The 19,071-nt window shown below is 53.1% G+C and overlaps 1 protein-coding gene across 5 annotated transcripts in view; it reads right to left on the reverse strand.

Moving 5' to 3' along the window:
• The window catches only part of AK8 (adenylate kinase 8), a 121,091-nt gene that overhangs the window by 56,627 nt on the left and 45,393 nt on the right, over positions 1–19,071 (reverse strand). For all 5 annotated transcript variants that reach the window (XM_072960362.1, XM_072960363.1, XM_006216597.3 and 2 more), the window contains 2 exons: positions 15,763–15,894; positions 8,979–9,068 (listed from right to left, as the gene is read on the reverse strand). In XM_072960362.1, coding sequence (XP_072816463.1) covers positions 8,979–9,068; positions 15,763–15,894 — 222 coding nt within the window. The remainder of the gene's footprint in view (positions 1–8,978; positions 9,069–15,762; positions 15,895–19,071) is intronic.

Consider the following 19,071-nt stretch of genomic DNA (forward strand, 5'->3'; position numbering starts at 1 on the left):
CCTGGAATCCAGGCTGGCTCACTAACTAGGGGGATGAACAGACTCGGGGGAAGCTCATTCTGGGACTTCTGAGGCTGGGTCAGGAGAAGCTCCGTGGTCTACCCCGTCCCCCTCCCCAGCCATCACTGCCGCCTTGGCCTCCTCGGGACGCCCGTGCTAGGGGAAGCTGGCCACGACACGAGGGGCCGACTCACCCAAGGCCGCCATGGTGGGAGGAAGCCCAGGCCGGCCACGTGGAGGGGCTGCAGGGAGAGACGCCCGACCAGCCGCAGCTGGTCCAAGCATCTCATTCCAGGCACCGGGCACGGGGAGGAAGACTCCTGCCCCAGCAGATGCAACAGGGAGAAGAACCGAGGAACCAAGTCGACACCAGAACTGAGAACCTCCCTGGGGCCGCAGAGGAGCGGCTCAGCTCTCTCCCGCCGTTCGAGCCATGCCAAGGATGGTAAGTCATCAGGGAGTCAAGGCCTCCCCGCCACGCCCTGCCTGAAGTCCTGGGAGCGCCAGAGGCAGAGCAGCCTGGGCTTCTGCCGGTTCCTGGTGACCCCAGGGACCTGGCTCCCAAAGCTGGCACCAGTCACAGGAAAAGAATAAAGTACAAAAAAATCCACATGTGAAACATATGCGTACACTCAACGATGGTGCTACCATTGCTTCTTCTCCAGTGACAATGACGCTGCCACTACTATTAATAATAATGAAGTATCCAGTAAGTGGCCCATCGTGTGACGTGCGCTGCGCTAAGCATTTCAGACTTTTGAGTTAGACACCTAGCACACCGAGACTTTGACACTGCGAGCAGCTCGCCTTCTAGTGAGGGAGCCATGGCTCTGAGAGGCCGGGGGGCTTGTCCCAGGTCACATCGCGGGGCAGGGGCAGAAACTGGAGTCAAGTGGCGATTCCACAGCCCAGACCTGCAGCCTCTCCCTTGACCACGCAGGAGTGACCGTGGTTGGCCACCTCTCCAGAAACCCTCAGGCCGCCTGCTGCTTTCTGCCACCTGTCCTCCCCTTGTTCCTTCAAGACGAATGGGGTCTTGTCTGTATAGAAATGCAGGCCACAGGAGGAAGCTTCTGGGCTCCTGATGCCATCCCAATGTCACACAGCGCCATCCCGGGCCAGCTGCTGTGTGCGCCTGCCGTCCTTCCTGCCTTTCTGCCTTCCTTCGTGCCTTCCTCCCTGCCTTCTTTCCTGCCTTTCTTCCTTCTTTCCTTCCTTCGCAAACATTAGCTGAGCTCCTACTACAAGCCACACGGGCAGGCAATGGGGGTCGGGGAGGGGGCAGATGGAGCAGGAGCAGAAGCAGGCAGTGGGGGTGCTGGGAGAGCAGATACCAGGGTTGGAGGGGTCCCAGGCAAGGTCCATCTGACCTCCCTGTAACCTGTGTCCAAAAGGAGAGAGGGCAGTAAGATGGGAGCTCTAGCAGTCAAGGTCACGGGTGTGTCCCATGGGATGTTCCTGGAGGGCGAGTGGGGGTGGTGGGCGCTTCGCTTTGTACTCCAAACTCTTCTCTCACCTCCTGCCCCCAGGTCTGTCCACCCCCACCCCTCAAACCCCTCCCTCTATCCCGTGCTCCCTTCTCGCCCAGAGCAGGGCTCGCGGGGCAGAGCTGAAGGTGTGGGCCCTGCGCCTCCCCCCAGGCTGTCACGGCTGGGCCAAGTTCCCCACCAGGAAGTTTCGGCACTGCCTTCCAGCTGCCAGACCCCGGCAGGTCTCCTGTCCCTGGGCTGTTTCAGGGACGTGGCTACTGTCAGAGGTGTAGGGGCTGCAGGTCACAGCTCAGGCCCCAGTCACAGCGGGAGGAGAAAGCCGGTGTCAGCTCCCCTCCAGGGCATCGGGGAGGGGGGAGAGGGGCTTCAGTTGCACCTGCCTCAGGGGGTGGGAGGGGCTGCACCGGGAGACCTCCTGGCTGGAGGAGAAGGCTGGGGCCTCGGGGTCTGGCCTGTCGCAGACGATTTCACAGCTGAGTGGGCTGGAAGCCCGCAGGGCTGTCCGTGGAGAGGAGATGCTTCCAGACGCTCTGCTCAGAGTGAGAAGGCCACCAGGCGCCTCTGGGCCCACTGCTGGTTTTATAACCTGGGTGCCCGACACCCAGCAGGCGCCGGGCGGGCGCACTGCTCCTCTTTGGTGCCACAAGACCAGCCCACTCTTCTGGGGGGAGGGGCGTTTCCTAGAACAGAATGAACAGCACAAAGGAGCTGCCTCAGGCTCCCCCCGGCCTGGCCATTCAGCAGGAAGCCTCACAACCTTTTGGCGAAGGAGCTTTGGACGGCGCCCCAGGCAAAGCACTATTTTAAGAACGTAGAGAGAGGACGCATACTTCTGCAATGGAGGTCTAGTTTTAAAATACGAGGAGCCGGACCCTCTAGGGGCCCGGACCTGTTGATAAACAGGGCGCTGACCCCCTTTCTCCAGCTGTCCTCATTAGCAGGCCTCTGGCCCTCAGAACGCACCCCCACCCTGAGACCCGCGGTTCCTCTGGGCCGTCTCGGCGGAGAGGCTCCCGCCTCCTTTCCAGAAGGAAATCTTTGTAGAGGTCCCAGCGGAAAAGTCAAAAGTTTGACTTGAAAAAAGGAGCTACTTCAAAAGCATTGTCAGACCGAGGTGAGGGTGCCTTTAAAAGGCATAAATTACAGGGGTGCCCATTAATCAACCCAGAGGCGAGCCCACAGTGGGGGCTCCGGGTGGGGGCGCCAAGGGGACGTGTGGGGACACATCTGGGGGAGGCGAAGCAAACAAAATACACGTTGAATAAAAGAGTAAATTAAACCGCACTTGGAAAAAAAGAGTAAATTAATGTGTTTATTACTTACTGCTTGGACTGCGTGCGTGCGTGCGTGCATGTGTGTGTGTTCGTGTGTATGGAGAAAAATGAAAGGAAAATGTGGGATTTTTTCAATAATAAAAAGGGAGTTGCACCGCGGGGCCCCTAAAGCTTGTGAAAAATTAAACTCGACGGATTCAAACTGTCCTATTTCCACTTCAAAAGAGGCGAGGCACTGAGCTCTTCCCAACTTATCTTCAAACGCCCAGCACCCCAGAAAGTTTCTTTAAAAAAATAAAGCCTCCCGCTCCCCCAAGCACTGCGCCGGTTACTGTGCCCGCCGCCTCTCCCTCCCCTAATTATACCCCTGTGAGGCTATTAATCAGCTGGTGAATTATTTAGCGAGTCACGCGCTGTCTTCAGCTGGTACAAACACACCGCGTGCAAAGACTTGCTGCAAACGGGTAGGGGTCCCTCGGGGTCTCCCCTCTGCGGTAAGACAGCTTCCAGCTCGCCGAGGCTGCACTGCTAAAAACGACGAATCGCTTTCCGCTTACCTCCTCAGATGGGCAGATTCACTTTGTCTTTCAACCCAGCAACTCTTGCAAGTTTTTAACAAAAGAGAAAAGCTGGGGTATTGTCGAATCTTTCGTGTGCATTTAGTGATGAGAATATTAATTCCCCTTAAAAAAAAAAAAAAAGGCAGCACTGCGGCTGAGCGCTGATGCGCGCCTCCTGGGGTGTGGGCTCGCGGAAGGCTCTGGAAAGCGCTCGTAATCACGCCCGTTTGGGGCTGGTTTGGCCTGTTTGTGTTCCGAAGGCTGCGTTGGCTATGGTGAGGTCTCATTACCAGAAAGGGTGCAAATCAGAGTCTTGAATCTCCATCAAATCTCCCACCTCTTTTCAGGTTCTATGAGGCCATGCGGGACCTTCTCCAGACAGAAATATTTGGGAAACACAGGGTAGACGGGAGGGGGCACAGGTAACGCTCGGTAATGATCTGCCTTCCACACTACCTTTTCTACACACCAGGACTTGCGCTTTTAGGGCGAAGTTACTACGCCAGTGAAATCACTGTTTTCTCACCTGAAAGTCAGTACGTGTCTGGCGTGTGCACCAAGGAATCTGGGCCTCCTTTAATTGAACGCCTTTAGCTGTTGGGGGTTGGGGATGCTGGCAAGGGTGGGGCTGGGTAAGGAGGTGAAGTGAGGTAGGGGCTCACTGTAACTTGGCCAACAAGCCAGGGTGGCAGATGCTGGAACACAGAGTTCTCCTGTCCGCTCCTGGAGCGACAGGAGATGTGAAAAGTCTGACTTCAAAACCCCACCCCGGGGACACGCTCTCACTGGTGGCTCCCCCACCTGACAATTCCAGCGTGTTCGGAGCACAGTGTGGACCGACCGAGACAAACATCTCACACACTCAGAGCAAAGACGGAAACAACGAGGGTGAGATACACCTCTGGCTGCGTTAGTATCTTCCCCGGGCAGCCGGCCTGCAGAGACAGCCCAAGCAACGCTCGAGGAAAAGCACAGCCAGAGCCAGGGCAGAGGCACCCTCCTGAACCAGGGAGAGGGCGGGCACCGCCAACCAGACCCAGCCACCCGCAACTAGGTTAGACCTACCACCAGCAGCCATGGGACCGTAATTCATGACTGAGATTCCCCGGAGAAGGCCTAAAAATAGAGCAATGCAGACTTCTTTCTGCTCAGGTGAGTTGAGGCCGTTAAGAAGGGCTGGTTTTGTATTAAGTGAAAATTGGGAAACTACATTAAGTGCTTCCATCGGGAAGCTCTAGGTTTGTGGGATTAAGAAATGTCAGCCCCAGAGGCCCTTTGGAGCAACGAGGCCAGAGAAGGAGCTGGGGACGCCCTGGGGAGGCAGTGGCCACTGTGATGATGCAGAGGATTGAGACCCAGATGCTCCTCTGCCTGATTTCAGGGAGAAGGAAGGGACATCTGCACGCACGGCCACAGGACACCCTGGCCCGGAGCCCGCCAGTACCAACCATCGAACTTTAAACAGCGTATAAGCAAAAGCAGAAGCCAGAAGCCTTGACTTGTTTTGTTCCCACGTAAAAGTGACGGGAGCTTCCCGGCAGCCAAGCCTGCGTGACGCGCGGCTCCACCCTGTGTCAGAGCGCCCGGCTCCCATGGACGCTGTAGCACACGGAGTGCCACGCGGAGCCCCAGGGAACGTGTCTGCTGTGCTCGGCGCGGCTAGAATCGGAATGAGTCTAGGAGGTTAGACCAATTTCAAATTCCAGAGCACAAGATAAAGCATCCGCCCAACCCTCTGTCCACGGTGCTGACGCCAAGAGCCTAAGATCAAGAGATTTGGGACGGGCTGAGAGAGGGCCCTGGGGTCCTTGGCCCAGTAAATGTGGAAAGACGGGAAAACAACACCGTTATTAATTTTGCCACTGATTTGAAAGGAGAAGGTGTTGGCAGCACCTGTGAGGACAAAAAAGAACACAGCTAAGTCTGCGGAGGTCACGACTGGGACACAGCATCGCACGGCCCCTCGGGGGGAATGAGGGGAAGGGCCTCCGCGGGGAGAAAGATGACATCTGGATCTATCCTCTGAGCTGCTGGTGGTGACGGCGACAGCAGGGGGGCCGAGCGACACTGTGACAAGCACACTGTCAGTCCCCAGGGCTTGCAGCTCCGAGGCAAGTGGAGAGAGGGCAGGAGCCTGCAAGGGCAGGAACCCCGGGGAGACGGGCAGCAGGCGTGGCCAGGAGCATGGGGCAGAGTCCCCAGCAGAAGAGATCCGGCCCCCGGAAGGGCACCGACTGCCTGGCTTGGAGGGGGCGGCCCTGAGGGTGGGCTTCTACACGGCAGGACGCTCCGGCGGCGGCATCTGCCAGCTCCACGGTGCTGGCGCTCTGCCCTTGGGGGGAGACCTCTGCACCCTTACAGGCATCTCTGCCCCGTCTCTGCACTCCCTGGACCTCGCAGGGCTTCTGGAACCTCCTGGGTCTCATGTGTGAAAACACAGACCGGGGGCTCCCAGGAGGCCGCTGGCACTCGGCAGAGGTGTCTGCCCAGGGCTCCGAGGAGGGAGGCCTGAGGCGCCTCAGTGGCCCAGCAGGCGGCGGGGTGGTAGCACTGTGTCTCTCCCTCCCAGGAGTTCTGTCCACGGGCAGAAAGCGTTCAGGATGAGCCGGCTGCTCTCGAGTACTTGGGAGGACCTCCTGATCCAGGCAGTGCTGGGAGGATGAGTTCCCTCTGCCGCCGCCTCACCCTTGCCCAGAGAGGAGAGTCACTCATCCGACTGGCCCTGTCCCTCCGGCTGCCCCCACAGCTGGCTGGCCCTCGTCCTCAGTGTGGAGGAGGGACCCCCTTCCCACCTCCGCCTCCACTCAGCCGGGCCCCTCCTGGGGAGGCCTGGGCTGGGCTCCCCGTCCCCGCCCGCAGGGTGTGGCCGTTTGTTGTCAGGTGCCACCTCTGCATCCTGGCTGGCCTATCCTGGGGCCTGGACTTGGGGGCCCGAGCCCTCAGATCCCTGCCACATTCTCTATCCAGCGCTCCCAGCAGACTCTGGGTCTGTCTCCTAATGGATTCGGAGCACAGGGTTGTGAGGTGGCCGATTCCCACCCCAAACCCCAGACGCCAGCAATGCTGGGCTCAGGAAGCTTCCAGCTGTGGTCACTGGAGGTTCCCGTGTTCAGTCCGACCCTCCCCTCAGATCCGGGTGGGTGGGTCCCCCGCTTGCCCTCTGCCAGCCGAGCGCGCTGGTTTCTCAGCATCACCACCGCCCACTAAGGAGACCTTGTTAGCGGTGATGGATGTAAACGCATCCTTTGTTATCCCTGCGAGGTCAGGAGTAGTGAAATGACAGAATTTATTGCTTCTGTTAGGAAGATATGATATTGGCTGTTGCCGTTTTGCGTCTTTAATTTTGTAGGAAGTGCAGGAGGATTGCGCTACGTAGTCTAGGTAAACAGAAGGCCGAGGAGGAAAACATTTAGCACAAAGCAGTGAAGATGGAAGCTACTGCGGTCCCGCTCACGTTCATAGAAAACTGGGAACTGTGCACGCAGTCTCCACTGCTGACACCAAAAATAAATGACAAAAACCACACACAGAGAAACAGCTCTGCCTCTCGGCCCACCGGTGAGCAGACTCCTTGCTTATTCTTAGCGGTCAGAGGGAGAGAGGTTCACAGACGCTGCTGGCTTTGAAGATGGAGGAAAGGGCCTCTGGCAGACGGAAGAGGCAAGGAAACAGACTCTCCCTAGAGAACCTCTCAGGGAGACATGCAGTCCTGCCAATGTGGCTGTTTTAGGCCTTCCAACCTCCGGGACTTAAAGACAGCACGTCTGTGTCGTTTCATACCACGAAGCCGGTCCCAGCGGCGAAGAGCCGCACAGCACCCAGAGGCGGCAACGCCGCGGAGGCCTGAGCGGCCCGGGTGCTGGTGGCAGGGCGCCCCTCAGCTCCATGCAGCGAGGCACACCGCTGGCAGGCCCCCATGCGCCCTATGATGATCGGGCTGTCTGCGAACCTGAGGAGGTACGGGGGGTGTGTTATAGTACCACGGAAGGAGCGCAGATTTGGAAACCACCTAAATATTTAGTTGTTTGTAACTTTTTGTTTTGAAAAAAATTCAAAAGTACAGAGAAGTTGCAAGAAGCGTCCAAGCCTGCGCGCCCTCGCCGCAGATGTACGCACCATCGACACTGCTTGGCCGTTGTCCTTCCTTCTGAGCTATGAAGCGCTCTCTCGTGGAGAACCAAACAAATTACCATCCAGTCCGTGCGGCTGGAATACTGCGCCGCACATTTAAAGTGACATAAATCCTTTAACTCGTGATTGTATTCACTCATTTAGTCCAGAAATGTGCTCTACGGTGCTGGTGAGCACCAGCACCCCACCCGGTAAAGGGGGAGCGGGCATTGCTGGGGGGCGACTGTGCTTGCGTTGGCGTCAGGCCTGGTCCCTGCGGCTCGCGCTCTCACTCTCCGTAACAGTGTGGCTCCCGCGTGCCAGGCACACGCATCCTGGACCTTGCAACCTGGGCTTCCTGCCCGCATCTCACCTCCGAGAAGCCTGGGCCACGTGGCCGGTGGGGGCAGCACTGGCATCTGAACCAGGAAGGGGGGCAGCAAAGCTCCTCGCCCAGGGCTCCTGCTCCCGCCCCGTCCTCTTCCTGCCCCTGTGACTCAGGAGGGAGCAGACGCTCGCTGGGATCACTGGGTCTCACTACACAGGCCACAGTGTCTGACGGACCCACCTCCACCTCACGTGAACTTCACCCCGGAGACTAGAACATCTTAAGGAGGGCCTTGGGGAGCCAGGCCAGGACGCCCTCCCCGGGGGGCTCTCTGAGCCAGTGGGAGCAAGCAGCCTGTTCCGTGCTTCCTCATCAACTCACTCCATCCAGAAAACGGCAGGAGGAGGCCACGCACCTCCGCCCAGATGTGCCCCCGTCACCGCATTATCCTTTGCAATGGCAGCTTCTTTCTGGTCGGCTCTCTTCACAGCAAGTACCTGTTCATATCAGACTTGATAACGAGCTTGTGCTGACTGCCCGGAGGAGCCACAGCACTTCGCCTGAGTGGGAGACGTGGGTGAGTGTGCGGAGGCGCCCGCCCCAGATAGGAGCCCAGCCTGGGGTGAACTGGCTCCGTGGCCTCGGAATCTTGGTCTCCTCTCAGTGGCTTATTTGAGGACTCAGGAAACCAAACAGAATGATCTCAAAGGTGCCCCCAGGGGTGGGGTCCAGGGAATGCTTTCAGAGCAGAGGTCACAGAGGGGCTCTGGGAAGATGACCTCCCCTGAGGACCAACAGCTGGTCCGTCCTCATCTCTGCAAAGCTGTCTGAACCTCCCGGCTTCTGACTGCTGATTAAATCAGAACATTTGCCCACAGTCTGTTTGCACACCAAACGACGAAAGATGGGGGCAGCCCTGGGGCCTCTCTGGCTCTTGATTTTACAGTTACGGAAAGCAAGCCTTCTCGAGTCATGGAAACATCCCACACCACTGGTGAAACACGTCGCATCTGTGGACTGCCCTCACTCGGGACACCCTCAGACGCCAAGAGGACCAACCAGGGAGCAAAAACAGAGCCTCGACCTGGGGAAAGGCCCCATTTCCATTTCCCAGTTGTTTCCCCAGTCTGAGCCCCCAGGTGCCCAGCAAGCCTCACACGGAGCAGTTTCCCTCCAGAGCCGGGAAGGCGGTGGCGGGTCTGAGAAGCCTGCCTACCTGCTGCCTCCTTTTCGAAAAAGGGCAGGATCATCTCGCAGTATTTCGACTTGTCTGCCACGGCCTCTTTGAGCAGTTGTCCACAGCAGACTGGAGGAGAGAGGAACAGAAAGACACCCGTTAAATTTTAAACAGAAGGAAGAATGAGAAAAAAAAAAAGAACCCCGCAGTGCTGCCTGTTGGGGGGGGGAAAGGCCACCAAAAAAAATATAAAAGGGTTTTTCTCTGAGTGTGGGTGTGTGTCCAAGTGAAAGTAAGTATCAAAGAGAAATTGGAAAGAAAAAAGAATCCGAAGAGGAAGATGTGGAATGAAAAAGACTGCGTTTGGCAAAGAATATATTAAAGATGGACGGTGACAGGATGTCACCACCAGAGAAGGCCCCGTAGGGCCTCGGCCACACCTAGGCCTGCTGAGCGCAGCCCTGGCGGGTGTGGAGCATGTATGTCGGGGTGGAGAACCACGTGGACCCACATGACATGCCACGGGTGTGCTGGTGTTCACACTATTATTATGCAGGGGGTGGGGGGTGGGAACCCATGGTGTTTCCCAGGGGAGGATGGGACCACAGACAGGACCATCTCCTATAACAAAAGGACCACAGGCGTCTTCCTATCACGAGAACCACTATGTCCCTAGACCCCAGCCGGGGCCAACACATGGGGGCGTCAGCAAACAGGTGTGCAATGAATAAACCCAGCTGCCCTTTCCTTGGCTATGAAAACCTTTAATAGCCAAAGCTGGAAGGGTCCAGCCACGTTTTCCGGAGTTATTCATTGCACAGCCTTGCCTTTCTTAACTTTAAAGCTAAGGCCTTTAGTTCCTGTATTAAAGAAACCAAAGGCGATCCTAAAATTAGCTGGATGAAGTGAATGTTGAAGACAGCGACCACTGCCAGAGATGCATTCCTCCACAGTGATCTGTTTCATTCCCTGTGTGGTGGCAGTGGCCACATCCAAAGCGCCTGGCGGCCGCACCCACCAAGGGAGACGTAAGTAATAACAAAGGCTGACGGAAGCCGGGCCCTTTCTACACGCCGAGCACTGTGCTAAGCACGCTGTGTTACTCGGTCTTCACAACGACCTGCTGCTTCTAGACGAGGAAACTGAGAGCCAAAGAGGGACCAAGCACCCAAGCTGTTCTAGGTCCCAGAGCCAGCGAGCAGCAGAGCTGGATGCAAAGCCAGGTCTGTGTGACATCAGACGTATGCTTAGCCTCTAGTTCTGGCCAGGAAGGAGGAACAGGTATCCTGTTTACCATCTGTCACGAGAAGCCGTAAAACTAAACACAATCTATGAAGCAGCCCTTTTTCAGGCACTTGATAGCAGATGGCACAGGGCTGTGATCCTTCAGAGAAGGGAATCGCACTCACCCTGGGTTTCTGCCTATGGGCACTTCGCAAAGCACAGCACGGGCAGAGGGGAACCCAACCAGAGCAGCAGAAAACAAGGCCTGGAGTTTGGGGCCCTGAGACAGCTGGACTTTGTGGGACAGGATAACGGATGGAAGGCAGGGTGCAGAGGAGGAGTTTCGGGAATCTGCACGAGGGCACACTAGCGTCTCCGGTCAGTGCAGCGCTGGACACATGTAGGGGGAGACCCCGCACGGCCTGGCAGAGAAAAGCTCCTGGGAAGCCGTGAACCGAGTAGAGACCCACATTGTGCAGGGAGGTGCTGGCACTCTGACAGCCGGAGTCAGAGACCTTGCTGAACCCCAGACGTTCAGCTGAGACCTGAGAAAGGCCGCACTGTAGGTGCAGGGATACACAAGCCTTAGACAAAGCACTAATCCCACCTCAACACAGACTAAAAATAAGCCTCAATAGGATTATGTTGATCCTCCAGCAAATTAACTGCCTGTGAGAACTCCATTCTTTTTAATGCAATATTCTCAAAGCAGGATCACACGATCCAGACTCTCAAGAATGTGAGAACCACGATGTCTAGCACATAATAAAAAAAAAACTAATTGACATGCAAAATACAAAACAAAACAAAATAAAACACACCAGGAAACTGTGATCCCCTGCAAGGAGAGAAAGCAGGCCACAGAATCAGATCAAGAGGTCACACAGATGTCAGAAGCTGCACATAAGAACTACAAAATGGCTGTTATGAATGTTTAAACTTTAAAAGAAAAGATAATTGAAATGAATGAAAAGATGGGAATCTCAGCAGAGAAGTGATAACTATAAAAAAAAAAAAAAGAACCAGATGAAATTTCCAGAACTGGAAAATACAGTACCTCAAATGGAAAACATCACTGGATGGGCTGCAATCAGCAAATCTGAAGAGATGAAAACAGGCAATAAAAAGTACCCAGACTGAAGCCAAGAGAAGGTGGGGAGGGACTGGAAGAAGAAGAAAGCCTCAGGGACCTGGAAGACAGCAGCAAACAGTTTAACATACATGTAACTGGAATTCCAGAAAGGGGAGAGAAAGGGAGAGAGAGAGAGAGAATACTGAGAAAATAATGGGAGGAGAATTTCAAAATCTGATTTAAAACATCAACCCACTGACCCAAGACTCTCTGATACGCAAGCAAAACACAAAGAAAACCACACCTCAGTACATCACAGTTAAATTTCTGAAAACTAAAGAGAGAGAGAAAACGTTACAAGCAGCTAGGGGCGGGGGTAAGATGCTTTATATACAAGGGAACAAAGAGAAAAACAATCTGAGTTCTCATCAGAGGCAATGCAAGTCATAATACAATGGGATGACATCTTTAAAGTGCTGAGAGGGGAAAAAAAGCCTGTCAACATAGATTTCTATATGCAGCAAAAACATCCTTCAAGAATGAAGGTGAAACAAAGACATTTTCAGACAGATGAAAGCTGCATTTCACCAGCAGACTTGCACTACAAGCAACGTTAAGGGAAATTCTTTAGGCTGAAAGAAGACGGTATCAGATGGAAACCTGGATCTAAACAAAGGAGTGAGAAGTGTTGACACTGTGTCTGTATAGAAGCCCTTTTCTCCCACTGCTTGACTTCAAAAAAAAAAAAAGACTGTTTAAAGCGAAAATAATTACAATGTGTTGTAGGGTTTACAACAGATGTAGAAGTAGAGGTGTGACAACAGCAGCACAAAGGGCCAGTGCGAGGAGGGAAAGGGAAACCCAGGCCGGAAGGCCCGTGTGTCACACAGAGGAGGCGGCACGCCAGCTCACGGCAGAGCATGGTAAGCGAGGGGTGACATCTAACCCCTAGAGCAACCTCAGACAAACAAGCGAAGAGATACAGCTAAACAGGCAGCAGAGGAAATAAAATGGACTGCTAAAAAGTATTTGATCCATCCAAAAGTCGGCAGGAGAACAAAGAAAAGGTTACACAAACAGAAGGCAGAAAACCAGGACGGCAGACTTGAAACCAACTATATATAAAATTTCTTTAAATGGAAATGGACTAAGCACTTCAACTAGAAGGCAGAAAACGTCAGACTGAATCTTTTTAAAGCAGGACCCAATTATGTGTCACTCTAAGTCACATGTTTAGAAAATAAGGCAGACAGTTTAAAAGAAAAAGAACAGAGGACACTTATCAGACAAGCAGACGTCAAGAAACTGAGTATTCCTGGAGAGGCGGAGGACCGTGGCCTCAAGAGAACAGGATGATTTCATCAAGAAGCGACGACAGTGCTTAGCGTACACGCACATAGTATCACAGCCTCAAATTACATGGAGCAAAGACTGGCAGAGAAGTAGACAAACTCAGTCAGAGTTGGAGAGTTTAACGCACCTCTCTCAGATACTGAAATAATAAGTGGAGAGAAAGCGTTAAGGACAAAGAAGCAGTGAACACCACCATCAAGCATTTCATCCTGACTGGCGTTCTTAGAGCACGATATCCAGCAATACCAGAGTATGTACTGTTTCCAAGCGTACGCAGAGTTCACCAACACAGAGCAAATGCTGGGCCATAAAAAGGGATCAATCAATTTCAAAAGGCTGAAATCACACAGGGTGTGTTCTCTGACCCCAAGGGAATTCAACAACGACAACAATCTGGAAAATTCCCAAATATTTGGAAACCAAGCAATACATTTCTAAATAATACACAGGTCAGAAAAGAAACCGCAAAGGAGATTAGAAAATACTTTCAACTGAATAATAAAACACAATGTATTAAAATTCTGTGAGATGCAGCTAAAGAAGAGTTGAGAAAACTGTGTAACAGTAAGTGTTTTTATCGGGAAAGGATGGTTTAGAACCCCCGTGCATGGCCACCTCAACCTACAACCTCTCACGAAGAAAGACTTCCGAGAGGGTCCAAGTACGAAGGCTGCAGACACAGAAGATCCGGGACTCTGCCAGGACCAGCCCTGCCTCGGCTCACTCCTTCCCCTCCCCCAGCCCAGCAGGACCCACCTCTGTCCTGAAGTTCCTCTCATTCTCCCTACATTGTCCCCATCTGTGTACCAAATACAGTGCACTGTGTGCAGCAGGCACTCAATGACTAATATCAGTCATATTTTAACAGAATTTTTCACGGTTGTTTCTGGTTAGAAAATTCATGCTCGATGCAGGAAAAAAGAATCAGAATTGATAATACATGGCTCTATGGAGATAACCGATTTGCTATACGGATGGTCCTTCAGACTTTTTCTGAGCACAGGCTAACATGTTTTTGAACAAAAACGAGACCGTTCCCTGAACACTGCTGAGCAACTTGCTTTCCACCCCACCCTCATGCAACAACACATCATGGACATCCAGGCACTTTACGGGAGGTGTCTTTCTAATAGCTGCCCATCACTTACTTAACTAACCCTCTCATGAACAGGACTGGGATTGTCTTTTATTGTTCATTACACAGTCTTCACATCTCTCGCCGAGTATTTGGGTGTTTCAGCAGAATAAAATCCTAGGTGTGAAATCACGGGACCGAAAGATGTGCACAGCGAATATGTTAATCAAGAGTGATCTTCATCTTCAAAAAGATGTGCCTGTTTACAATAACACGAGATCCGTGTTGGTGTGAATGTTAGCTTGTTTGGAGATATTTTCCGATGACTGAGAGGTTCATAGATGCTGAGATTAGAACCAAGTCAGAGGAAGGCCGGGGGCCGAAGGGGTGGGGTGGGGCAGGCGGTTCCCGGAGCCTTGGGTGCAGTCAGGCCTCTGCCAAGAGACCTCAAGCTCAGTGCTTGCCTCTGCCAACCACAGCTCCCTAAATAGGTTTATGGAAATCTCACAATGTCTTGTATTTATCAAGAATATCTCTGAGAAATGTGAACTTTCTAGGTTAGTCTCCAAATGCTCAATTATTGCAAAGAGCCCCAGAATGGCCCTTCTGCTCCAAAGCAAAAACCACGATGAGCTCTTCTTATTTTCATTTTTGGAAAAAATCTAGGCAGGTGATTTCATTTCTTTATGATGGGCGTGCTGGAAACAGTATAGATTAAAAAATACTTTCCTTGAATGAGAGCGTCTGCAAAAGCAAAATCCAGCAGAGTGACAGTGAGTTGCATTAAGCTGGGCGCCATGTGAAGGTACTGCCGTCGTGGTGTCAGGCCCTCCCTCTGCCGTTAAGGGGCTGCCCCCTACAGCCCCGCGCGTGTCCTCACGGAGCAGGAAGCGCAGGCGCTTACACAAGCGCGCGGGTGCAGCTGCCAGCAGGCTGCTGCTCGCTCTTAACAAAGGGGTCGTCCTTCCCCTGGTGGGAAAGGCAGCCTTACGGTACTCTGAAGAGGTAAACTCGGACGGAGGAGGAATCATCTGAATAATGCCATTAAAATAAAACCACTGACACAAGTAAAAGCCTTTTTTTCCCTAAAGGGCCCAGTCTATTTTTCCATATTCGTCAAGTCAGAATCCTACTCTTTAGTATTTTCACTAAAACACGAATACGACCGTTACTACTTTTTTCATACTAATCAGAATAATTGCTCAGCTCTCTGAGCCTTCAATTTATGGGTATGATTTCTGTCATTGATTCCTGGCTAAGGAATCTCAGTGGTTTTTGGAATTTTAAGTTGGAGGAGACGTAACTGAAAGCATTTTTATTCCAAACTTGATCTTTCTGGGATGGTATACACATATACATATATATATATAGTGTGTGTGAGAGTATACACATGTATCTGTGTGGTGTGTGTGCACACTTTGGGGGCTACAGGTGCATGTTTACATATGTGGGGTGCAGGGCTCACGTCCCCTTGGTGAATAAAGCAGGGCTACTTAGACTCCTGGAGCATTTGAAGTGGGAGGGGTCCAGTGCCTTTGCCTCCGTCCAGCACTATGTCTGCTACAGCCTCCTTTCCACCCTTTACCCTCCTGAAGCCAGGCTGGCATCCACGACCGCCTGGGACCACCCCAGGAAAGACCTGGAGAACTGATTTCAATATTTTCTCTCCTCCTGGTAAAATATTCATTGAAACGGTGCTGAGCGAGAAGTCTTCCCCTGGTTCAGAAATCGTCTGCCTGTCAGCACGCTGACCCGGGTTGGGGGAGCCACGCGAGGCGGGAGGAGATAAACAAACAGCAGGTCCCCATTATGCGAGACTGCAGGGGCCGGACGGAAGCACCTCTGGGGCCGAGCACAGAAAAACCACTGCTCCAAAGGACAAGAAAAAGGAGGATCAGGAAACGTTCCAGCCCTCTGGGCTGTGGACATGTTTTTATCGGTTAATGTTTTTATGGCAATGACCTTTGGGAGGAAAAACCCTTATCCCTGAAAAGATGGACTAATGGGAAATGGTTCAGAGCAGAGAGCAAGAAAGAGCGGTGACGCTGACCTCCGCCTCCCGCTCCGTAACCCGGGAAGGCTGGCTCCGGGGCACTCACCGTTGACGAGGCCGTACTTCTGGGCCAGGAGGGCGGCCTGCAGACTCTTCCCGCTGCCCACGGGCCCGCACAGCAGCACCCTCGGGGTGAACGGGGCATTAGATCTGTGGATGCTTTGGACATAGGTCAGAGCTGGAAGAGAGAATATGTGAGGATAATAAACCCTGGTCCTAAAGAAGGGGAACCAGCCGACTCTGCCTCTGCTTGGGGTCTCGTGACGGCAGGAATTATTTCTGTCTTTTACAGCTTCATGGAAACCCTCTGTGCATCTGCCAAGCAGCCACAGGCCGAAGCTGCGGGGGGAGGAATTACCCTTCCGGCCTGGGTACCAAGGAGGGAGGGGGCAATGATGCACAGAAGCCAGCCTCTGAGCAGAGCCCTGCCCTGGAATTCTTCTCCCACAGCACGGTGTCCACACTTCCCTCCTGGTCCAAGGAAGGCTGCAGTGTTGTTGGGGGCTGGTCCCGGGACACAGGACACACTCCGAATATTGGGTTGAGAAGATTTTAAATTGTATCCAGGCTGAGCCTCACCCTGAAGCCCTGGGACCGGGCTGACCTAGAGTCAGACACGAACTTTGATAAATGCACAGGCCGCACGGGGGCCTGGCACGCGGGGACTTCTAAAGGACTCGGGAATTGGTGGAGAATAATTGGCAGCCGTGCTCCGGTGACACCAACTTTGTTGCGAGCCTCCAAAGAGGCTGCGATCAAACAGGTCCCAGGAGCGGGCAGGTGGGGCTGTGTGGCCCTGGCCCACAGTGCCCCCGGCATTTGATGAGCAAGGAAGTGGGGAGACGGGGGTGAGAAGCCTGAGCCGTGGGGAGCCCTGGATGCCAAAAGCCACTGAACATCAAACCAGGTCACCTCCCACCCAGAGCGGAGGGTGGAGGAGGGGGTGTGAGAGCAGGCTGAGGATGTCCTTAAAGGGCAGCCACTCCGCGTGCTGAGGCCGCGGGCGGATCAGCTCCCCACCCCGCCTCCCATCAAAACCCGGTTTCCCTTCCCAGGCCCGCCTCCTGCCAGGGGCCCAGATCATTCTGTGCCAGGTCGGCTGAGGGTGGCCCTGAAACACCTTCCTGCCTGCAAATGGATTTCACCCAGGATGAGGGGCCGAGCCCACATGCCGCCTTCAGGAACCCTGCGACCCTGCAGCCTGTGGCAGGGGGCAGGGTTTGCCAGCCTCGCACTCTTGACGTCTGGCTCACCTCCCTGGCCTCTACCATCAGGTGCCAGTGGCGTGCTCCCTAGTTGTGACAGCCACAAATGCCTCTAGACGTCGCCAAATGTCCCCCGGGGGTAGGAGGGCAAAATTGAGACCCACTGGGAGATGTTCACTGGGCAAATTTTGAACTCGCCAATCCTTGTAGGATTTTTTTGATTGGAAGGATCATCAGAGACACTACGATCCCCCTCTTTTAGAGCTAAATGCACAGGTAACCTGCCCGTCTTCAAGGTCAGGGTGACAGTCAGCATCGTTACGGCGAGCAGGCATTCACCGCCAAGCTAGACTCTCTCCCGGCCTTAACAGCTCTGATCCGAGCACAGTCCCACGAGGGATGCGTTCTTCTCGTCCCCCTTTTACAGAGACTTGGCAGGGCTGGGGCAGCTCTCCCAAACCCGCTGCCATGGGGGCACTTTCCACCGCTGAGACTAACCCGGAGGAAGAGATTCGAGCAAGGCTGCCTTGCTTCTCAGGCCTTCCGTGACCCGGCACATCTGAAGGGCACCAACACTACAGGCGAAGCAGCCGGCTAACAGACGATGCTTAATTTACAGCAAATAACTAAGTTAATTAGAAGTAATGATCCCCCAGACAGTCTCAACATCTAATTATTCTTTTTAAAAATATGTGGTTGCTGGATGCACTGCAGAGAGATTAAAAAAACAACACAGAGAGAATTTGGCATTCCAATTTTCAATTTATCTCTCTGCATTATTAATTAATAATAATTAATATTCAGACACTCACATTTTTATTTACAATTCCAGGCATGAATTCTTTATGAACGATCATCTGAACTTTTAAATTTAATTAAGTAATTTGGAAGTAATTAATGTGTAAATTCAGAATCATGGCATAAGATAAATGTTGTGGTTGTTTATCTTTAGAGTGCAGTGTCTGCTACTAAAGACCCTTCCGAGATGCAAAATCACTGGAAATTTATAAGGCATCCGCACGCCTGGCAGTTTTTAAAGTAGCATCATTCTCCAGACATCCTCCACCACTGACTGACCCCTTCGGAGGGCCAGGCTGCACCGTCTCCGGCTCTCAGTAAAGCGAAGTTGCTCAGATGAGTCCACTGGCAGGTGGGGGCCAGTGGGGGGGCCGGTCCAGGGAGCTCAGACCACCTCCCCACCAAAACAAAACTTCCTGAAGAGATCTGAGAGAATATACCAAAAAAGGACACTGTAAACTGTCAAGTGTCTTAAGTGCCCGCGGTGCTATGTTCATGGTGTCAGGGACCCGGCACTGCGTAGAAGGGGTAAGCAGGCGCGGGGACAGCTGAAGCTCAGCAATACTTTAAAAAGATGATAATTCAGCTGCTCTGGGGCAGAATTATTCTAAGGTTCCTTGTCTTTTGGAACAGGCTGTTGAATCATGCTGACAGCGATGTCTGATGTCTGCTGAGCCGTTTCTCCGCACCAGCTACTGGGCTCACAGCTGTAGATACACGCTTTTTGGGACCTCACGAAAGCCTCACCCAAGTCGGTGCGGAGGGAAGGATTTTTGTTCCCATTTTAGGGAGGACACTACTGAGGTTCAGAGGGGGTAAAAGAGTCACCGCAGACTGCACAGCTTGCTGGATGGTGGGGCTGGGATTTGTCAGGTCACCTGGCTCCAAAGTCTCGGGACTCATTAGACACCCCCACCCCCCCGCTCCCCACACAGGGCTGCTGCAGCCAGCTCCCGGGACGCGCTGTCAACACTGGTCATTGCTCTGGACGGCAGCGCAGCGCCGGTCCTCGGAGGACTCAGGACACCCGGGCTGTGTTGCAGTTTTTTGCTTTTTGTGGTGGTGGTGGGTTTGGTTTGTACGGCTGTTTGTTTTATTTATCTTTTTAATTATTTCTGTATTTATTTTAATTGATGTTTAGTTGATTTACAATGTTGTGTTAGTTGTGTTAGTTTCAGGTGCACAGCAAAATGATTCAGTTATACATACGCATACACCTATTTTTTTCGGATCCTTTTCCATAATAGGTTATTGCAAGATATTGAATATAGTTCCCTGTGCTATGCAATAGGTCCTTGTTGTTTATCTGTTTTATATATAGTAGTGTGTATCTGTTAATCCCAAACTTCTAA

The sequence above is a fragment of the Vicugna pacos genome, chromosome 4, assembly GCF_048564905.1.
Source record: "Vicugna pacos chromosome 4, VicPac4, whole genome shotgun sequence".
NCBI lineage: Eukaryota > Metazoa > Chordata > Mammalia > Artiodactyla > Camelidae > Vicugna > Vicugna pacos.